At 36.7% G+C, this 19,151-nt stretch overlaps 1 protein-coding gene and 1 long non-coding RNA gene across 8 annotated transcripts; one reads left to right on the top strand and one right to left on the bottom strand.

Moving 5' to 3' along the window:
- Positions 1-219: 219 nt before the first annotated feature.
- On the bottom strand, positions 220-16,592 carry arfgap1 (ADP-ribosylation factor GTPase activating protein 1). Of its 7 annotated transcripts, XM_047347421.1 has the most exons (14): positions 16,154-16,592; positions 10,564-10,632; positions 10,034-10,143; positions 9,706-9,877; positions 8,753-8,853; positions 8,573-8,659; positions 8,365-8,479; positions 8,200-8,256; positions 8,072-8,104; positions 7,835-7,864; positions 6,800-6,856; positions 5,017-5,076; positions 4,532-4,587; positions 220-3,388 (listed from the first exon to the last, which is right to left on the bottom strand). In XM_047347421.1, exons 2-14 carry the CDS (start codon positions 10,621-10,623, stop codon positions 3,049-3,051), a joined length of 1,278 nt encoding a protein of 425 aa, XP_047203377.1. In that variant the 5' UTR covers positions 10,624-10,632; positions 16,154-16,592; the 3' UTR covers positions 220-3,048. The 7 variants fall into 7 exon arrangements, with proteins under 7 accessions (XP_047203377.1, XP_047203379.1, XP_047203378.1 ...); XM_047347423.1 differs by lacking the exon at positions 5,017-5,076 and having other exon boundaries at positions 4,532-4,581; positions 16,154-16,590; XM_047347422.1 differs by lacking the exon at positions 7,835-7,864 and having other exon boundaries at positions 16,154-16,587.
- LOC124856686 lies at positions 14,738-16,630 on the top strand. The gene is made up of 2 exons (XR_007035392.1): positions 14,738-16,018; positions 16,132-16,630. It is a non-coding gene; the product is annotated as an uncharacterized LOC124856686 (long non-coding RNA).
- The last annotated feature ends 2,521 nt before the right edge of the window (positions 16,631-19,151 follow it).

The following is a 19,151-nucleotide window of genomic DNA, read 5'->3' as shown; positions in this document are numbered from 1 at the left end:
CCTTTAAACCTTTTTACACAGAGTGCATAATGGTAGTTTGAGCATTTTAGGGGTAAATATTTGCATTTGAACATAAAACGTATTGCAGATATTACATTTAAAATCTGGATCTTTATTGCTGAAATTTTGAAATATATATTGACACAATGTTTGCATTTATAAAGCTGTAATTAGCTACAGCCACGTCAACTAAAGAAATGACTGTACACTCCAACAGAGTCACTCACGATACGGTTTTATTTTACACTGAACCATGAGTACAGGAAAAAATATCCACAGCCCTAAAGTGATGGGTAACACAGGCTCACCTTATAGGAATGCTGCTGGTGAAACAAGCAGACAACTGCACTTTAATTCACCGAGGAAACAACTTCGTGTATTCATATCCACTTTAAATATCATGCATGACATCAAAAATAGTATTTTGACATGATTAGTTTCACAGCTAAACAGACATACCCAATCTCAAATGTTGTACAGGCACAGAAAGAGATCAACTGATGCTCTGGGAAACTGTATAAATTAAATTACCATAATGTGGAAAATAATTAGTTATTAATTAAAAAAACCCAACTTTATACAAAAAGTAGTTAAATGCATTTTTTTTTTAGCACATTCTGTAGTTTATTCATGAAAAAAGTGAGCCAAACAAGACATTTGCTGGTTTACTGCTCTTGTGCCTCTCTTAAAAACAAAGCAAAAGGTGACATGTCTCAGCACAAAGTCTTCCCTTAAAATCACGAGGTTTTATTTCTCCTTAATACAGCACAAAAAAGGGGGGAAAAACCCAACAGAAGTACCAGAGTCTTCACATTGTTTCAGTAATATAGCGGACGTTAAGGGCAACATTTACTGAAATATACACCTCACTGCATCAGAGAGAGAAACACAAGCAAACATCCATCATTATCAACAGGAAGTTACCAAGGCTGTTTAAGGCTTTCACGCTTGAGTGTACATAAACACGACTGCAGAGTTTTAGCAAGACGAATGTCACAGGAAGGATTTCTTATTTTAAACAGCGCAGAATTTACACTGAAAACATCACTACGAGAGTCGTCATACAGTCACATTTTTTAAACACATACACACAAAAAGAACAACAGGTGAAAGCTGAGGGACTCAGAAAACAAGATTGTTCTCCAAAAACAAATTAAACAGTAATCAAATGACTTCCTCAGAGGTAGGAAAGTGGATTTGGACGACATTTCTTCTATCATAACAAATCTTTAGGCCTAATGAGACTGTATCTTAACAGTTCTAACAACCCACTGGCAATTTGTAACGGATTCATACTAAAGACGTATCAATATTTTTGAATTGGATTTCTTGCACACTAGTGCAAGAAATCCAATTCAAAAATATTGATACAAATTAAATTTTTTCCCACACAGGAAATGAGCTGTCCAATGAAATTTTCTTAAAAGAATGATGTCCTTATGAAACTAGTGTTTTTTTTTTTTTTTAATCGTATAAGGATAATCCAGTTGCTTCTATGATCAGTGAGTGCAAGTAAACCGATGCAATTTGCCATCAAAATAACTCAAGTGTTTAAAAACAATGATAATATATGCATATGGGCTGTAATGAGCATCATTTTTAATATTAACTTTAAATGTGACCACATGTCCAAAATTAAATTCCTGCATATTAGATGAAATATACAAATACCTCCTGAGTTGATGTCACAGGTATTTTGCTCACAGATTGGCTGCTTTAACACCATCCTCATGAAAACAGTCTTTGAAACAACTTTCATTCGCATGTACAGTACTGAGTGCTTCACTGCAACAAGAAACGTCACTTAAAATAATTAATAATGAATCTGATTTTTTTTTCTCCAAAGCTCCATAATATAAATCTTCAAAACATAAACTTGAGGGTAAAAGGATAGGTCTGCTCTAACACGAGGTTTGTGTAAAACAAATCTGACCTGAGCATTAAAGATGGAGCGGTATTGCCACATTGTATCAATCATCACAAATTTGTGAAAAACGCAAAACTGAGCATGAAGGTGAAAACAACAATAAGACTAAACGCACAAAAGGCCCCAAACAGACCCTCATAGCTTTAAAAGAAATATAGAAAATTCATGTGATGAGTAGATCATATTATTAATTGTACTTGTTTAAATTTCTATGAAAATGAGGTAATACACATAATTTGTCTGGTGTGTAATGATGGTTTCATCACTCCCTAAGTGCACAAGCTCACTCTATGCTGAACTGGATATACAGAAACAGTAAAAACTGTTCATCCATTGAGAAACCATTTTCTCTTAACATTAGGAAAGGAATGAATTTAACTTGTACTAAAACATATGTAATTGAGGTCTGTGCTGTAACTTAGCAACACTAGCCTGCGGCAGGTTCATTTTCAAACGATCCCGTTGTCTCCTTTTCTTGTCCTGCTAGCACAACAAAGCATTCTGCAGCTCTCACATTCCTCAATGCAGTTTTTGGGAAAACAATGTTTCCAACATGACAAATGATATATGAACACCAGTGTTCCACATATTAAATTTATCTGTAGACAACCTCTTACAATGACGGTTTATTGTAATTTAATATAAATCAATAACAACTGTAGGGTCTAAATGGGCATCAATTGGTCAAAAAGGCTAATCTGACTAAACAGAAAACAATACTGTAATATTTACAATGACTCATATTTACAATACCAGTTTTGTTTCCATAATGCATTAATTTTATTGTTAGAAAACAACAGTGTTGCCAAATCACTGTTATTGTTGGCACACCGCTTTATTTTACTTTACAACCACAATATTTGGGTAGTCCATAATGTAAGTCATGTATTTATCTACACTGATCAGGCATGACTCTTTAAGATGGGGGCATTACCTAATAAAATATAGTTTCATCGATTCTGTCTTGGGTAAATAATAAATTCATTCCAAATGCATATATAGGAGTTAAGCCAATGCAACTCTCTTCCAGAAAGTACAAATGAAATGAACAACAGGAGATAAAGAGGGAAGAGGTGGAAAGGAAAAAAAAAAAGTTTAGGTGATATAAGTTTGTGAGGCAATCACCAGCCGGCACTATCCCAGGCTTCCTCAGCAGGCTTTGAGGGACTCTTCTTTGTCTTACCATCCGCATTCTCCCAGTTGTTGTCCCAGGCCTCCCAGCTCTCCTCTGTGCTGTGTTTGTTGTTGGAGGCTCCTTCAGAGCCCCAGTTGTCCCAACTGTCAGAGCTCTTTTTGGCAGAATTATCTGCCATGGTCCAGCTGTCACTGCTGGGGGATTTCTTCTCCTTTAGAGAGCTGTTGCTGCCAAAAGTTTCCCAGAAATCCCTTGACACGGGTTGACTGGAGCTGCCTTGATACCCCTCAGTGGCATCCATGTTCTGGTAGCTCTCTCCACCAGAGCTGAGCATAAAAGGAAACAAAGAAATGTTAATTCATTGTATGACTCTTTAAGATGGATTCAAGTATGTTAGGTCTGTGTGTGAGGATTTTAGATCATTTTTACAATATCAAATTGTTTTGGTGTGTGTCAGCTTGGGCAAACAGTATGGTGGGTTGTCTTGCATTGTGGTATACAAAAGGGGAAAGATTTTCTCTCTGTTGCATACCCGACTTTATTCAATTTTATTTATTTTTTTAAAAAGGCACATCAGACTATATCTGATTCAAGCAACAAAGTGGACAGGCAACAACTATAGGTGAATTTGAATCTATTCAAATATAATTCAAACATTTATTTATGTCGGAAATTAAATTTCTCCAATTCATTACACACAGTGATATATTTGAAAAATGTATTTCTTTTAATATTGATAATTATAAGTTACAGATAATGAAAACCCTAAATTCAGTTTCTCAGAACAATAGCATACGACCTATAAAAGTTATTTTTATTATAGAAATGTTATACCTACAGAAAAGCATGTCCATGAACTGCACTCAACACTTGGTCAGGTATCCTTTTGCAATATTTACTGCAACAATGCGGCGTGGCATGGAGGAAATCAGCCTGTGGCTTTGCTGAGGTGTTAAGGAAGCCCAGGTTCCTTTAGCAGTGCCCTTCAGCTAGTCTGCATTGTTGGTTCTAGTATCTTTCATCTTTTTCTTCCCAATAATCCAGAAATTCTCTATTGGGTATGTGTCACAGTTGCTCTTAACCTTTCATTAATATGCGGGGGCACAGAACTCTGGAGAGCGAACCTCTCAAACAATGAGCTTTTGTGGATTACTCTCATTGCGATGGTTGCCAATGACAGTCTGCTGGGACAGGTCATCAAGTGAGAAGTCATCCTCATGATTATGTGGCCGAAATGCTGTCATAACATGACATTTTTACATCAAATATCCTTTATTGGTTTTATCTTATATTCTTATTTCTGTGAAATTGACAGAAACACTTCAAATATCAGCATGTAATTATTCAATGTAATACACGGGTCTCACTTTTAAAACTGAATTACTTAAATAAGTTAGCTTTTCTGTTATATTTTAAGTAATTAAAATCCACCTTCATTTGGAGGCAAAAATATCAGTTAATTAAATTACCCATCTTGCGGTTTTCCAGAAAACAGGTTTGTCAGTTTAGCGCCAGCTCCCTGAACCTAAAAGAAAGCAAAACCAAGTTTTGAAAAACATGACATGACGAAGTTGTAACATTAATGCAAAATAGAATTTAAAAGTGAAACATCATTATTTATATAAACACATTAAAGTTAGTGAATTAACTGTTAACTGTTGAGAAGATAAACATGGTTCTAATAATATTACAGGATAAATTCTGGTCTACAGTGTACTCACCGCCAGAATATTCATGGCAGCAAGAAAAACAAGAGATCACATTTCATTAGCATTGTTCAGGCTTTCATTGTCACTGCAAAACCAGCCTCCTAAGACACTCAGAACTGTTCCTGTCCAACAGGATTGGATTTAAAGTGAAGGTGCAACTAAAACACTATTCAGTGTGGGCAACCCACCTGCAGTCAGGAGACTGGTTTTGCATCAATAGAGTGGCAGAGGACTGCCCATCCTACCTTGTTTGCCAGCCCAGTGATGCTGACTGCCATTTCATCTATCAATTTGCCATCTTTGACCTGGATGAGCCAAATTATTATCAAAAACAGTAAAAAACAGAAGCACTGGTTTACAATAAACTGTAAGCAGTCACATTTGGATGAGAAAAAGTGATTTATTTTGGTTAACAGCACAACCAATTAAGGCGGCGAAAGCAAGAAGGTTCTAAAAAAGCAGAGAGAACAATTACAGACAGCTTGAATTACTAATGCCAACAGTACATTAGAAGACAGAAGCATTTTTCTCAATCACTGGGTTTCGAATTGAATAAACTACAGTTTATGCCGAATTAGGATATCTCCACCTTTCTTGATATCCTTCTGAACTTTGATAATTAAAGACAATTATTTAATTGCGTGTGAAAGTAGATGTAGCTCCTACTCATTCAACAGTCAAAGTTAAAGTTGTTATGCAAAAGCAGCTCTATAGAAAACGCTGTCCTTAACCACACCATGTGATGGCTTTTTCTTTGAGAGGAAGTCTATTGTCATGCAAATCCCGACCACACACCAATAAACCATTATAACCCGAAAGTATGAACCATCTTCAAATGGTACATCTGAAGGAAGAATGAATCATTTCTTAGCACGTATGAATACCTTCAAGCTATAAAGTTGTTGGTATGTTTGGGGCTTGACTTGACTGTAGAGATGTTAAGCTGGGTTGTGTTCAAAATTACTTTGCCGTATAATAAATCAAACTTTAATTGTAGTTGCATAATCTCATAAAAAAAGGAAACACCAGCCTGCAATTTAAATACATTCAATCATGTGGCCAAAAAAACTCTCACTCCAGGAACGTTTTTTATTTTTTTTTTCAAAAATCACATGTGACATTATTAGCACCCCCAACAATTCCTATAAAGTAAATATAGTTGAAGCATCAGAGGGTCTAGGATCTGTTTTAGTAAGTAATCCATGACCCCCTGATTTCCTTGAGTATAAATATTATATGACAGAGGCCCATTTCTCTTATCCACTCTTCAGAAAGGGAAGGTCAGGAGAACACGCCATTCATGTTTAACACGTGTGTTGGTCCTCATAAGTCAGAAATTGGAACTGTGACAAACACGGCTGGACGAGGCCCCTAGCTTTTCCTGCCACGACGCATTATGAGGAGAACGTAAGAAATAAAGTGTAAAGAACAGGGGAAATTCCTTCTGTGTGAGATTATGCCACTGCAACTAAGGATTCATTTATTTTAAGGTATCTTACACACAGACTGTTTGCAAACAGCCAATTAAAGTTAATCTTCTAAGAATGATCAGTTGTTATTACCACTAAATTTCATATTGCCCATTTCTGCTACCACTATACTTTTTTTTGTTGCTTTTTATAAATAGTACTATTTTAATGTACCAATGATTAGGTAGTAGATACCTCATCCTCATTTCTTTTTTGAAAAGAAAAAAAAACCTCCTAATCTTATTCAGAGATCCTAAAAATAAGACAGTAATACATCCTAAAATGTCACCTTCTTAACCTCCTAATGTAATTAAAGTTTGACTGTACAGACAGATATCCACAGCTAACCAGTTCAGGGTCGGACACTTGTCACTCACTGGCAGAAAATACAATTTTGTAATTAAACTCAGATTGTGTCGTTTAATGTAAGCTGGCATTGAGCAGAAAAACTGGCAGAGTGGAGCAGTGGAGGAAAGAGTACATTCAGATCTGAAGCTGTCTTTGTCTAAAAAGCCCAGCAGCCCACCACCAAAGCAACAACTTCAAACATCAATGTTACCTTCTCTTGAGTAGGTTTGATAACATTCTCATTTATTGTCTGTCCTAACTCTGTGGCCTAGTTGGAAGTCAGAGAGGAGAGTTCACTTGAATAAAAACATAATTCAAGATCCACATTAGTGCAAAACACTGAGCTGCTTTGTCCTTCAGTTGCACACAAACACCGAGCATTCACAATGACACTGAAAAAGCTCTAGAGGGTGTAATGGTGCAAAGAAAACACATCAGCTTCCTTTTTAAAAGGCAGAACTGCTTTTATACTGATTTAGGTGTCCAAAGTGTAGCCGGGGTCCATTTGGACTTTGTGCCATTAAGATGTTGCTTGTTTAATTTATAACTTGGCAGGAAAAAAAAAAAAAGTAGTGTTTTCAATTTGGGGGGGGGGTCAGGGTCCGCAAGGACTTGACAAATTTGACACCACTGAGTTAGGGTCTACTTAATGAGCAACAGGGAGAGTGTAAATTACTTCATCATGGACTGTTGACCATTAAATGTGACAATATTTAACAAATTATTTATTCATTGGATTGTGGAACCTTTGGATAATAACTTATTATTTTTATGTACAATGTGCACTGCTCTGAGTGCACTGCAGGGCAACATAAAAATCCAGGTGGCAAATCCAGGGGACACAATGTTTTCACATGCCATTACACCTCTTTATATTTTACATCTCTGTTAGGGGGCTGTAAAAGACAAAAAAAAAAGTCATGCATAATAGATAACCCATTATATATGGAAGTGAGTGAACAGTAGCTCATATCCATAATAAGGGTGGGAATTCTTTGCAATCCTTATCGAAAATTACCGTTTATGTCCCAATATGCCTCCTATATCAGGACATAAACTCAAGGCACCAATACGAGCAATGCTTTGTGTTAACAAGCGGTAGCACATTAACATGTCATTTAGCAACATTATGCACAATGGTTCTAGCTTTAAAATTTGCTTAAAAAATGAATAAATAAATAAAATGGGGCAGCCTGAAATAAAATGATGTGCAAAGAAGGCATCATGCAGCTATAAACTGCTTTACCGGTTCAGGGGGTGCTTTATAGCCCCTTATCTACATCCAGGGAGGGCAGAGAGATATTAGTAATAACACTATTATTATAGCTACAAAGTGTTTAACATGCATAATACATAGTCAACAGAATACTACACGTCCATGAGAACAACAACCCCAAGCTAAAAGGGAGTATTTCAATGCAATCGAATGAAAAGCACAAGGGAAACTTTGGCTTTAACAGGCTAATTGAGATGCTCTTCTTACCTTTAACGTTGCTTGGTTTGCCAGTTTTGATGTCTGTTTAAGCAGAAGAAAAAGAAATAAAATGAGTTTCACAGGTCTTCAAGGGGCGTTACTTCTAAGTCCCAACGTAACAAAACATTTTCAATTACATTATCTTTGGCAATTGAAGCAATTTTGGTGGCACCAACAGTAAAACTGCTCCAGCCCTGCAAAACACAGCAACAATCCACATTAAATGGGAGCAAATACATAAATTATGAATAATAGTACAGCCTGGAAAAAGACAAATTTAAAAATGATGTACGATGACTTACGGAGTAAATTGAAGACATTGCATTGTTCAAGAAGTCATCATCCTTCTTCTCCGGGGTTACTGTGTTGCCAAAGCCAACATAACGATTCTCTTGGTTCCCACTGTAGCCTCCCCCACTGAAGAACAATGAAAGCCATGTTACATAAATTACCAACACATAACTTCAGATGCACAACAAATAAGGATTTAATGACAGAAGAAAATCTTACCTTTGATAAGAGTTGACATCGTCACTTAACCAATCCTCGAAAGCTTTGTCGTTAGAACTGACTGGATTCTGTCCTGAACCTCCAGATCTGGATTTAAACAGTACATACTCACACATTTAATGGCTGGTCTGTGTCAATCACAACCAGCATTGATGTGTTCAAATCCTCCAATTAAATTACCGGTGAGAGGATGAAAGGCTTGACTTTGGCTGAGGAGGAGTCCAGTTTCTGGCGGAGGATGTATCAATGGACCACTCCTTCCCTTCAGCTAATGTTGCTACCTAAAATAGTAAATCAAGAGTGAACTCTTCGGAGCAAAAGAAAAAATTACTTTATTTATAGTCCCTTACAAAAGTATTATCCATTAAATTATTATTATCATGTTATTTTGTTATGTTACAACCACAAACTTTAATGTACTTCAGAGAAATTTTTTGGGACAAATCAACACAAGGTGACAAAGTATGCATAATAAAAAAAATTTATTAAAATGTCTGGCGTAAAATTGTATTGAATTTAGCTCCACTGAGTCAACACTTCATAGAATCATCGAGTAAGTCTTGTGTATGTCTCTACCAGCTTTGTACAGTAAAGTTTTTGCCCATTCTTCCTTGCAAGATAACTAAAGATTAGATTTACTGGATGCTTTAAACTTCTTCTCTGCAATAGAGTATTGTTGAACTTGATTTTTTTTAGAGGTATCAGATTAAAGGGGGCTGAACACAGATGCACAACATACTTTAAATGTTCTCTTTTTTTTAAACAGTGGAGCCTTTTTTTCACTCTACATCTATGTCCTACTTTGTGTTGGTTAATCATGTACAATCCAACAATACAACAAAGTGTGTGGTAGTAATTAGAAAAAATGGGACCATTTTCATTCAGTGTATTTTTGCAATACACTGAATTTATAAAACAAGTAATGTAGAATGTTGACAAGTTTGACCTTTAATGACATTTGTCTTCAGTTAATATTTACAGTTTTATTTCCATCAAACAAATATTAAATATCACTTTTGTTGTAGAATTTGGGTCCAACGCTAGAAAAAAGTGCAACAGGATGCTGTTTCCTTTCCTTTCCAGATCAGATCCATTACATTCCAGTCATAAAACTCTGGGTGTGTGTAGCTCACCTTGTCTCTGAAGAGTGCAGCGGCTCTGCTGTTGTACTTCTCCTGTAAGGTCCAGTTCGGGTCATAATCATCTTGCAGTTCTAGAAACAGGTGGAATTTTCCATTTCCACCAGCTTTCATTTTCTCCAGCTCAAGGTCTTTCCACTTGTCCATGGTGACCGAGCGCACAAAACTGAGGACAGGAGACAAATCAAAGACTAATTATAACAATATGCTTTGGCAGCAAACACTGAAAAACCAAGAAAATCACAAAGGATCTGATGTGAGCAAGGCAGATTTTAAAGATTAATCATTTTAACAAAACCATGATGTATTCTAGCCCTCTTACCTCAGGTGCACTCCCAGCCCCCTGTGCTTTCCAGAACACTCAAGGCAGATCCAAATGCCATATGTGACACTAACCCACTGAGGGTTAAAGGCCCCACACTCAAAACAAAGCTGCGAAGAAAACAGTCATTGGAAAAATCAATAAAGGTGGTAATTATATAACCTGACACTGTGCATTAGCTTTTTTTAGAAGCTAGTTTGCAGAAAATATTGCATTCAAATATGGATACTCAACTATTTGTATTTCAGAATAAACACTGATTGCAATAAAAGTCTTCTTGGTTTGTACTAAGTTCAAAGGTAATATTTTATCCCTGGAAAAAAGATCTCTGCCAAAGATGTGGGCCAACCAAATATCGACCATCTAAAATGACTTTTGGCTTATTTGAGCACTGCTGAAAGGATCATCACTGAAGGCTTCACAAATACAAGCTTCTTTGTAAATTGCATTTTGTTTCCAGGAAGGTAAGATGAGATTTTTTTCTTGGATGAAATCAAATCACATAAATACACCAATGGGGGAGGACTTACATTATTCTCATCTTGGGTTCTCACTTCCTTCAGAACTCTTCTGGTCCTTGGACTCGCCATGTTCACACACTGAAAGGAAGTTTTCACAGATCTTCATTGCAATAAATATGAAATTAGAACCATTATTTCGGTACATTAGTCATTATCCATATCTAAGAAAATGTCATCAATACCATTGATGTTCAGTTAATGTACGTTACCAACATTAAAACATTAAAAGTGCATTTTAATGAATTAGCATTTCATTGAAAAGATAATTTACATTTTTAATATATAGATTCAATAAACAGTCATATTTCATGCATTTATTTCTGATCCTGTTTAATGTTTATAGCTAAGGAAAACCCAAACTTCGGTTCCCAGAGCATTAGAATGTTACATAAGACCAAGAAAGAAAGACTTTTAGTATAGAAATATTATGGCCTACGCAGTCATGAGGAACACTGCTCAAACACGCATTAATCAAATCAAATTATAGTGCTAAATAAAATGACAGCCAGGAAATAACTAGCTTTCTCAGCTGCAGACTTGGACACAGAATGCATCTTCCTGCCATTCCTTTGCTAATGAGGAAGAGCCAGAAACTGGTAGCGGCTATGAGGGAGTAGGTTCATAATATCCTTAGGGCAAGAAAGCAGCTTGGAGAGTTTAGGCTCCTCCGCGAGCTACAATGGTACAGACACTGCCTCTAGGTCTATTTCAAGAGGAGTAGGAAGCAAGCTGAGAGCTTTCTGGCATGTTGGGGAAGAGTCACCGCGAGAATCCGCCCACAGGCAGCCAATCACTCCAACAGAACCATGGAGTTATCGATATACAGTTGTCAACATGCAGACCAATGACAAAATCTGGATATGTGTTTGTTTCCCTCTCTTTGGATAAGTCCAAGTGGCACAAAGTGAGGGGTCTAGGGGGCGATCGAATGATAAACACATATCACATATCCAGACAGATCTATAAATCCAGTAGGGATCAGAATTGACCAGTTTTGGGTTGGACTGCTCTGATCATTTCTTCATTAAAATGCATAAAAAATAAGAACTCCCAACATCTTCAGTCTATACATGCATCAACCAACTGTGAATATTGATGTCCCTTTATTAAGTTCAAATCAGATGAAGGTTAGGGACATTTGCTTTGATGCATAAATTAGGATAATCTTGCAATCCCTTCATTTATACAAATTCTCTTGTATAACCTGCATCACACTGTATCACTTATGCGTTTTAGTCCTTAGAAAAAAAATTTATTGTCAAAAACTGGAATCTGCATGTTAGACCTCAAAGAAAACTGGAAATGAGTATCAGCGAGGAAAAGCCTCTCGCATCTCTAATCATGATTTCATTTTTGTTATGTTTTTCTTAGAAAACTCATCATATACAGAATATTTAGCCTAAACATTTCTAAACAGTTTTTAATCATTTTGCTAATTTCTTACCAATTTGGTCCAGCACAACTTATATTTAATACATACCCAAACATACTGTGCTTAAGATTCAAAATCCCCTCTGTCTTACATGTTTGCCAAACGTAAAACAAATATTTAAATTTAAAAAGTAAAAGACACTACTCTGTTCCAGTACACACTTGCAAAAAAGCAGCTAGTTTATCCAACTGTAGGGAAACGTAGAGAAGTGATGGATACAATGTGCATTGTAAAAAATACTGTACTTTCACTACCTTCTTCTTAATTGTCTAAATTTGTCATTTTGGCTCCAACCACCTAAATAGCACACACTGATTCTGCAATGTAAATTCATTTAGTTGTAACAACAGACATCAATGGTTCTGGAAGCAGAACACAGAACCTGAGCAACTTATATGAAAGTCCTCTAAAACAGGATAAATTGGTGTCAGGAAAACCTCACACCGTTCACAGATTTTCAGTCAGATTCTTAAAGTTACTTTTAAGGCCAAAGGTAAACAACACATAAAGAAAAAAATAACCAAATGAAGTTTTTAACCACATTAGCCCATATTCCATTTGTGATAAAATAAGGATATTCCATTCCATTTTCTAAGTCTTGTATTGATTTCATGTAGTTGCTCAAATTTGGATTCACAGAAAAAAAAAATGAGGACACCCCACAGTCACTCTTCCCACGGAGCGACTGTGGCTCAGTGGGAAGAGTAGTCGCCCTGCATTCCATAAGCTGTGGTATCGACATGTGGCAGCTTCCTCCTGCCACATGTCGATGTTCCTCTGGGCAAGGCACTTAACTTTAAGTTGCCTACCGATCCGCGTTTCGGTATATGAATCTGTGGACATTTGTCGATGCGATTGGGGGACTGTGGCTCTAGTGTAAAGCGCTTTGAGTGGTCAGTATGACTGGAAAGGCGCTATATAAGTTTAACCCATTTAACATTTATTAAACAATCAGTTTTTGGATATTAAGTAATATTTTATATATTTAAAAGGTCTTTCAGTGACAGTGCACTAAGGAACGATATCATAGGTCTTTCCTTCAAGCAGCTGCACAACCAGCACGGCTCCCAACTGAAAAAATAAACTGTTTACATTCCTGTTGCCCTCTCCAATGTCTTATAAATAACCTATATATACACAAATATAGAAAATAAATATAAGTTTGTACAGTTACACTTCTATTCTAGTTTTTTACTTTGTATCTTTGTCACAAATCTACAGTATAGTTGATGAACTCTAATTCTATGGTCATTGTTATTAATGTGTGAATCATTTGTTTTTTATTTGCATGTCACTTTGCTCCTGATACTCAAAAATTTTACCCATTGGGGGAAAAATTGGAAATGGTTCTTTTGCTTTTATGTTTATAAATTCAATAAGGCCCCAGAGGCGTAGCATATCAGAAACACTTCACCTAATGCACTACTGAATATGTTTTGAGTAGCCCACATTACAAACCACAAGCCCACATCAAAAACTTAAAAAGACCGTGGGACTCCTGCTCAGGTATACAGTAAGCTAGCTGAAACACTATTTTATAAGGGGTTTTTCCCTTTTAGCTGCTTCACGTGTCAGGAGATCTATAAACACACTACTGTTACACAATGCTGCGGTTTCTTCAGACTTTATACGAGCATGTTTACAGTCTTCTATCATTTATCCAATTAAGATATTTTTTCTGAATAGACACTGCAGGGTTAGGACAATTTCCTGATTATTCTGATCTAAATAGGTTTATATTTGGAGCTAAAAGAAAATGACATCAACTGAAACTCTGGAGTGTGCCAATATCAGACGCATTTCATAGACATTTTAAACTTATTAGTAATACTTATTCCTACAGGAGATTTCATTCTGTATGCCTACATGTCTTGGTCATTTGCAAAAAAAAAAGTGCAAAACAAAATTGCTATGGACAAAAAAGGGAAGCAAATCAGTGTTTCTTTAGCAAATAAAAAGTAATTTAATAAGATATGCTGCAGCATTGTGCCTAGTAGATCTTTTAGACTAAAACAAATGTTGAATACTATCAAAAGTGAGAAAAGTGATTCTATGCAGCAAAGAAATACTGCAAAAATATTGAGCTTTCATATAGTTGTACTTCTTTAAACAAACTGAGTTGTAATTATTTGTTTCATCCCCATCTTATGAATAGTAAAAGGGTGAAGAAAAGTCTTCTTTAATCAGAATCAGAATCAGCTTTATTGCCAAGTTCGCACATACAAACAAGGAATTTGACTCCGTTACACTTTGCTCTCTGGGTTTTCTTTTGGTTTTTTTTAATCCGTTATAAGATATATTATGCATATATCTTTATGTCCTTAAATATACATATATACAAATATACATATACAAAGGTACATTTGCAACTTCAGTATGCAGTTGTTTTGTACTCTATTAAATGTTCATCAGAGAAACAGCCTGGGGGAAGAAACTGTCTCTGTGGCGGCTGGTTTTAGTAAACAGTACTCTGTAACGGCAGCCTGAAGGTAAAGCTCTGAACAGTTTATGTGCAGGGTGTGTGGGGTCTGCAGAGATTTTAGCAGCTCTTTTCCTGACTATAGACCTGTATAAGTCCTGGATGGAGGGAAGGTCAGCCCTGATGATTCTCTCTGCAGACCTGATTGTTCATTGCAGTCTGGACCTGTCCTGGTTGGTGGATGAACCAAACCACACTGAGATGGATGAAGACAGGACAGACTGAATGATGGCAGTGTAGAAGATGACCAGAAGCTCCTGTGGAAGGTTGTACTTCTTTAAGTTGCCTCAGGAAGAACAGTCTCTGCTGGGCCTTCTTCCGTACAGTGTCTATGTGTGAAGACCATCTCAGGTCCTCAGAGATGGTGGTTCCTAAGAATGTTATTGCTTTGGCAAAGCGCATCAAAAGACATAAACTAGTTCACATATTGGCGATATTAACCCATGAAAACTGGGAAATTTGGAAAAGGATTGTGCATAATTGTTATTTCTTGTTTTTTGTGCTACCAAACCTAAACCATTTTCCTTTCTGTATTTTCCATGTGTGTATTTCTTCTTTACAGACTGGCTTGGCCTAAAACTAGTTTGTGAACCAGGAGTTTATATTAACAAAATGTACAGGTTTTCCTGTAAATGTTGGCTTTTGGCAGTAGTTTTTCCTTTAACTTTATTGCTTACATCTACATTTTCTTACTTAAATAAGTCAAACTGTTTTTTTAACCTAAATTCATTTTCAACTAAATAAGATAAACATTCTATGTCTGAGTCAGTGATTACTTTAAAATTGTACCAAAAACTTTACCTGAAAATATCAGATGAAATTAATTTGGCATAATGGTTACCAGTGCATTTTAGAAATTAATAATACTTTTAATCTGCTTTTATTGCTTTTTAAAAGCAATAAAACCCATTTAACTGATGTCCTTTTACCTCACAGGCCCTGCAGGCTCCTCATGTCTTCTGAGAAAGGTTATATGTTGTACTTCCTAAAATGGTAAAACTAAAAACTAGATGTGAGACAAGACTTTTGAGGCAAAGTTGATTATTTAAAACGTATAATTTTTGTCTGGCTGACTTATTTTAATCCTTTTTTTTTTATTTACTTTCCATTTTTATTTAGACTTCAAAGAAATTGGTGCCAGCCAGGAAACGCCTGAATGGTGCAACTCAATCAAAACGTTTTAGAAAACAGCTGCGGATTGTTTGGAGCTTTCAGCTGAAATTTAATCATTATCAAACACACAACTGAATCAGTGTAAGCTGCAGTATAAAGGCAACAACAATGTGGCTTTTCTATTGAACACAATATTTTTATTTTCATTGGCACTCTTGTCAATCCAAACTACTCGACACCTAAACGTCAGTGTCAGTTTATAACTTCCTTTTTATGGTGGAAAAAATAATAGGCATATACAGGAATGTGTGGGAACTGGTTTTCGGGTCATGACGTGGAAATCAATTATGTAGTCGTGTCAAGGCTCTTATTTAAGAGGGGGGAAACTATATTCGTCCCATTTAAGACCATCTCTTCTGGTTTCGAAGGAGAACATGGATGTGCGTTTCATGTGTCATTTACCGGATAACAGTAAAAAAGTCGAATTTCCAAATGAACGCCATAACAATTACATTATTCTTACTGACTGTATCTTTTTTTTTTTCTGTGCTAGCACTGAGCTAACCGGCCGTTACCTGACTGGGTTTTGATGAACAACAACCACGACGCCGCTTTCAGAGTCTGAACGCTCCGCTGCTGGACTCTACCGTGGGCTTCCTTCCGTGACAGTTTCACGGACTGTCACAGGCTGCGTGAAGCTCTCAGAGGAGACAATTAAAAAACACCGACGTTAAAAACCGATGGCCATGTTCCTGTTTGCATACGTTGGCAGAGCAATGCATGACGGGAGAACACTTCTTCTTTAAGTTTAATGTGCTAACCAGCTATTAGATGCACTATGGACACCTGCTGGGCTAAAAGTGTTACTGCTAAACTACTGCAACACTACTTCTCTGGGACGGCGATTCTTAAGTATTTTACAGTTGAAACTATTTAGCCTATTTCTATAAATTGCCTGTTAAAAAATCCCACAGTCTGACAAGAACAGGCACACCTCTATTTAACATCGTTGTATTTTAAAGCAACAACTTTCAAATAAATAAACTTCCAATTAAAATGAGAAATCTCTCAGAGTAACTATAATCAGTTTGTCCTCTTACTCCAAGGAAGGCACAGATGGGTCTTTCAAATTGATATTGACACTAACAAGGTGGCCCACACACCTGACTCAGTTACACCAGTTCTGCCAAGATGAATGGGCCGTAATTCCAGCAAATTATTGTGAAAAGCTTGTGGGAGGACACTCAAAATGCTTGGCCCAAGTCATAAGAGGTAATTCTAATTCTAACTTTTGTCTGTCCCTGACAAAACACCAACATTATGTGGACATTTGGACCGGTCCTCACAAGGGGAAATGGGTTATGTGTCTTAATATTCTGAGTGATTGACAGTGCAGAGGTCCTTTAGACCGTCAAAAGCTTTGATGGAACAGAAAAAACAGAAACTTTGAACATCCAAATCTGATGTTTGTGGCATATTTTCTTACAGAAAGATTTTGATGCAAATATAACGTTGACATAATTTTCTTTTATATTAGTTGCACTTACATTTGCTATGCAGCAAAGGTGGGACTGATAAAAGTGATGGAACTGGATATTTGTACTTAAATGGTTTTCAGTTTGTACTTATGTTTATAAGTTGGTGTTGGTTTTAAATTATGTTAAAAACTTTCATTTATAACCATCTGTGTTTTGTTTCTGTTTGCATTACTTCCTCTCGGTAACCAGCTAGTGAAGCAAATAAATACAAAGATAGCTGGTTACCGAGAGGAAGTAATGCCAACAGAAACAAAACTCAGATGGTTATAAATGAAAGTTTTCCATGTTTTTCTTAACTTGATTTCAGCAGTGTTTTTCAGCCATGCAGTTTTTGTCAGTTTTGCATCTTTGTAACTCTGTCGAAATCATGCCTTGCCAACTTTGTATTTCAATTAATCCAACTTTTGTCCCCAGTGAGTCTTTATTCTGCAGTATTGCAGCATTTGGATCCCACAATAACTCAAAGAAAAAATTAAAGATATTTGATCGACTTGTATATATAATGGAAATGAGTTTTAAACAAACATTCCGGCAACTCACAAATGAGTCTAAAGACACCAATTAATTTATATATATCATGCCACACTTGTTGCACAAGTTTGAAACTCAGCAATTTTTAACTCATACTCACTTCAATGTTGATTTTAGAAAATCTGCAGCTTTTCTTTGAGTCTTTGGCTTTATTTTTCATAAATATAACAATTAGTAGCAAAGTTCCTTAGCGATATCTTAATGTGCAGAAGGAACAGTTCTGCTCATTTCAATTTCTTTGTACAGAGCAAATATCACATCAGCTTTCTTCTCCAACACTTCAGTTCAAGGACATATTGTCCAGATTGATTCCAGATATTTAAATTTAGTGTAAAATGCCAATTGCTAAAATGTCATTTATTTAATGACGCCCAGCAGATTTCATCAAGACATGGAGTTACACATCCTCAGCACAGTTAATAACTACACAAATCAAAATGTAGCATTATGATATTTGTTGCTTTTACTGGGACAATTGTATTTATTTTAATCATGGATACAGCAACACTACCTACAGTTGCTTAAGAGACATCAGACTCAAGTTTCTTGCTCAGTATCACGGCCTGAAACAGAACCCAAATTCAGCCAAACACAAAGTGAAAAGTTAAAAAGGTTTATTCAGTAACTCAGGATCAGAAACCAGGAGAGCAACAGTCAGCTTCAACGAATCACTTCTCAGTCTGGGAATGAGGCGCAGAATCCAGAAGAGGATGAGATCCAGACAGTTAATGAGGAAGAATCCAACAGACTGAAGTCGGATTGCCGACTGATCCAAATCCTCAGGGGAATCAGCTGAAGCTGTGACCGGAACACAGAGAGCTGCGATTGTCCTCTTGACAATAATTCCAGGCGGACTTGAGAGCCAGGCGGGTTCAGGCTGAATAAACCATTGGCTTGGCTGGGGCGTAAATCCAGGGACAGAAACAGAGTCGAGTTCCAGGGCTAGAGGCGTCAGACAAGGGGCAGGCAGGAAGGCCAAATTCGTGAGGCGAGGCAAGGTCAGAGAACAAGATCAGTCAGGAAGAAACGCTGGATAACTACTCACAAATGTTCTCGAAAATCTGGCACCGTCTGCCTGTCAGAGGGCTGTATATAACTGCAGCTCCACAGGTGTGTGGCATGACGGTGATTGCGCAGCAGCGCAGCAGCAGACAGGTGAAGCAGATGAGTTGATGGCATGAGTGAGAGCAGAGCAGGCAGACGGGCCAGAATCATAACACTCAGAACCTGGAGAGAAACCAATTAAATGAGAGATCTCTCAGAGTACCGTAACTATAATCAGTTTGTCCTCTTACTCCAAGCATATATAATAAATAAAAGAATATTCACAACAGGAGCAAGCAGTCCTGTGAGACTCCTTGCAGTCAGGTTCACTGCTCTGAATCTTTGATACACAATTCAAAATATCTTTAAAGATAATACATTTTGTTGAAGAAAAATATATATATATATATATATAGAGAGAGAGAGAGAGAGATAGAGAGAGAGAGAGAGAGAGATAGAG

The sequence above is a fragment of the Girardinichthys multiradiatus genome, chromosome 20, assembly GCF_021462225.1.
Source record: "Girardinichthys multiradiatus isolate DD_20200921_A chromosome 20, DD_fGirMul_XY1, whole genome shotgun sequence".
Taxonomy (NCBI): domain Eukaryota; kingdom Metazoa; phylum Chordata; class Actinopteri; order Cyprinodontiformes; family Goodeidae; genus Girardinichthys; species Girardinichthys multiradiatus.
The sequence above is the reverse complement of the archived record's forward strand: the minus strand, read 5'-3'. Positions and strand labels throughout refer to the sequence as shown.

Excerpts from the sequence above, each read along its gene's own strand:
- arfgap1 (XM_047347421.1), bottom strand. The coding sequence starts at position 10,623 with ATGGCGAGTCCAAGGACCAGAAGAGTTCTGAAGGAAGTGAGAACCCAA. Across the intron at positions 5,077-6,799 it reads TCAAACCTACTCAAGAGAAG|GTCAAAGATGGCAAATTGAT; the intron begins GTAACATTGATG and ends TGGCTCATCCAG. Across the intron at positions 3,389-4,531 it reads TCTGGAAAACCGCAAGATGG|CTCTGGTGGAGAGAGCTACC; the intron begins GTAATTTAATTA and ends TTTTATGCTCAG.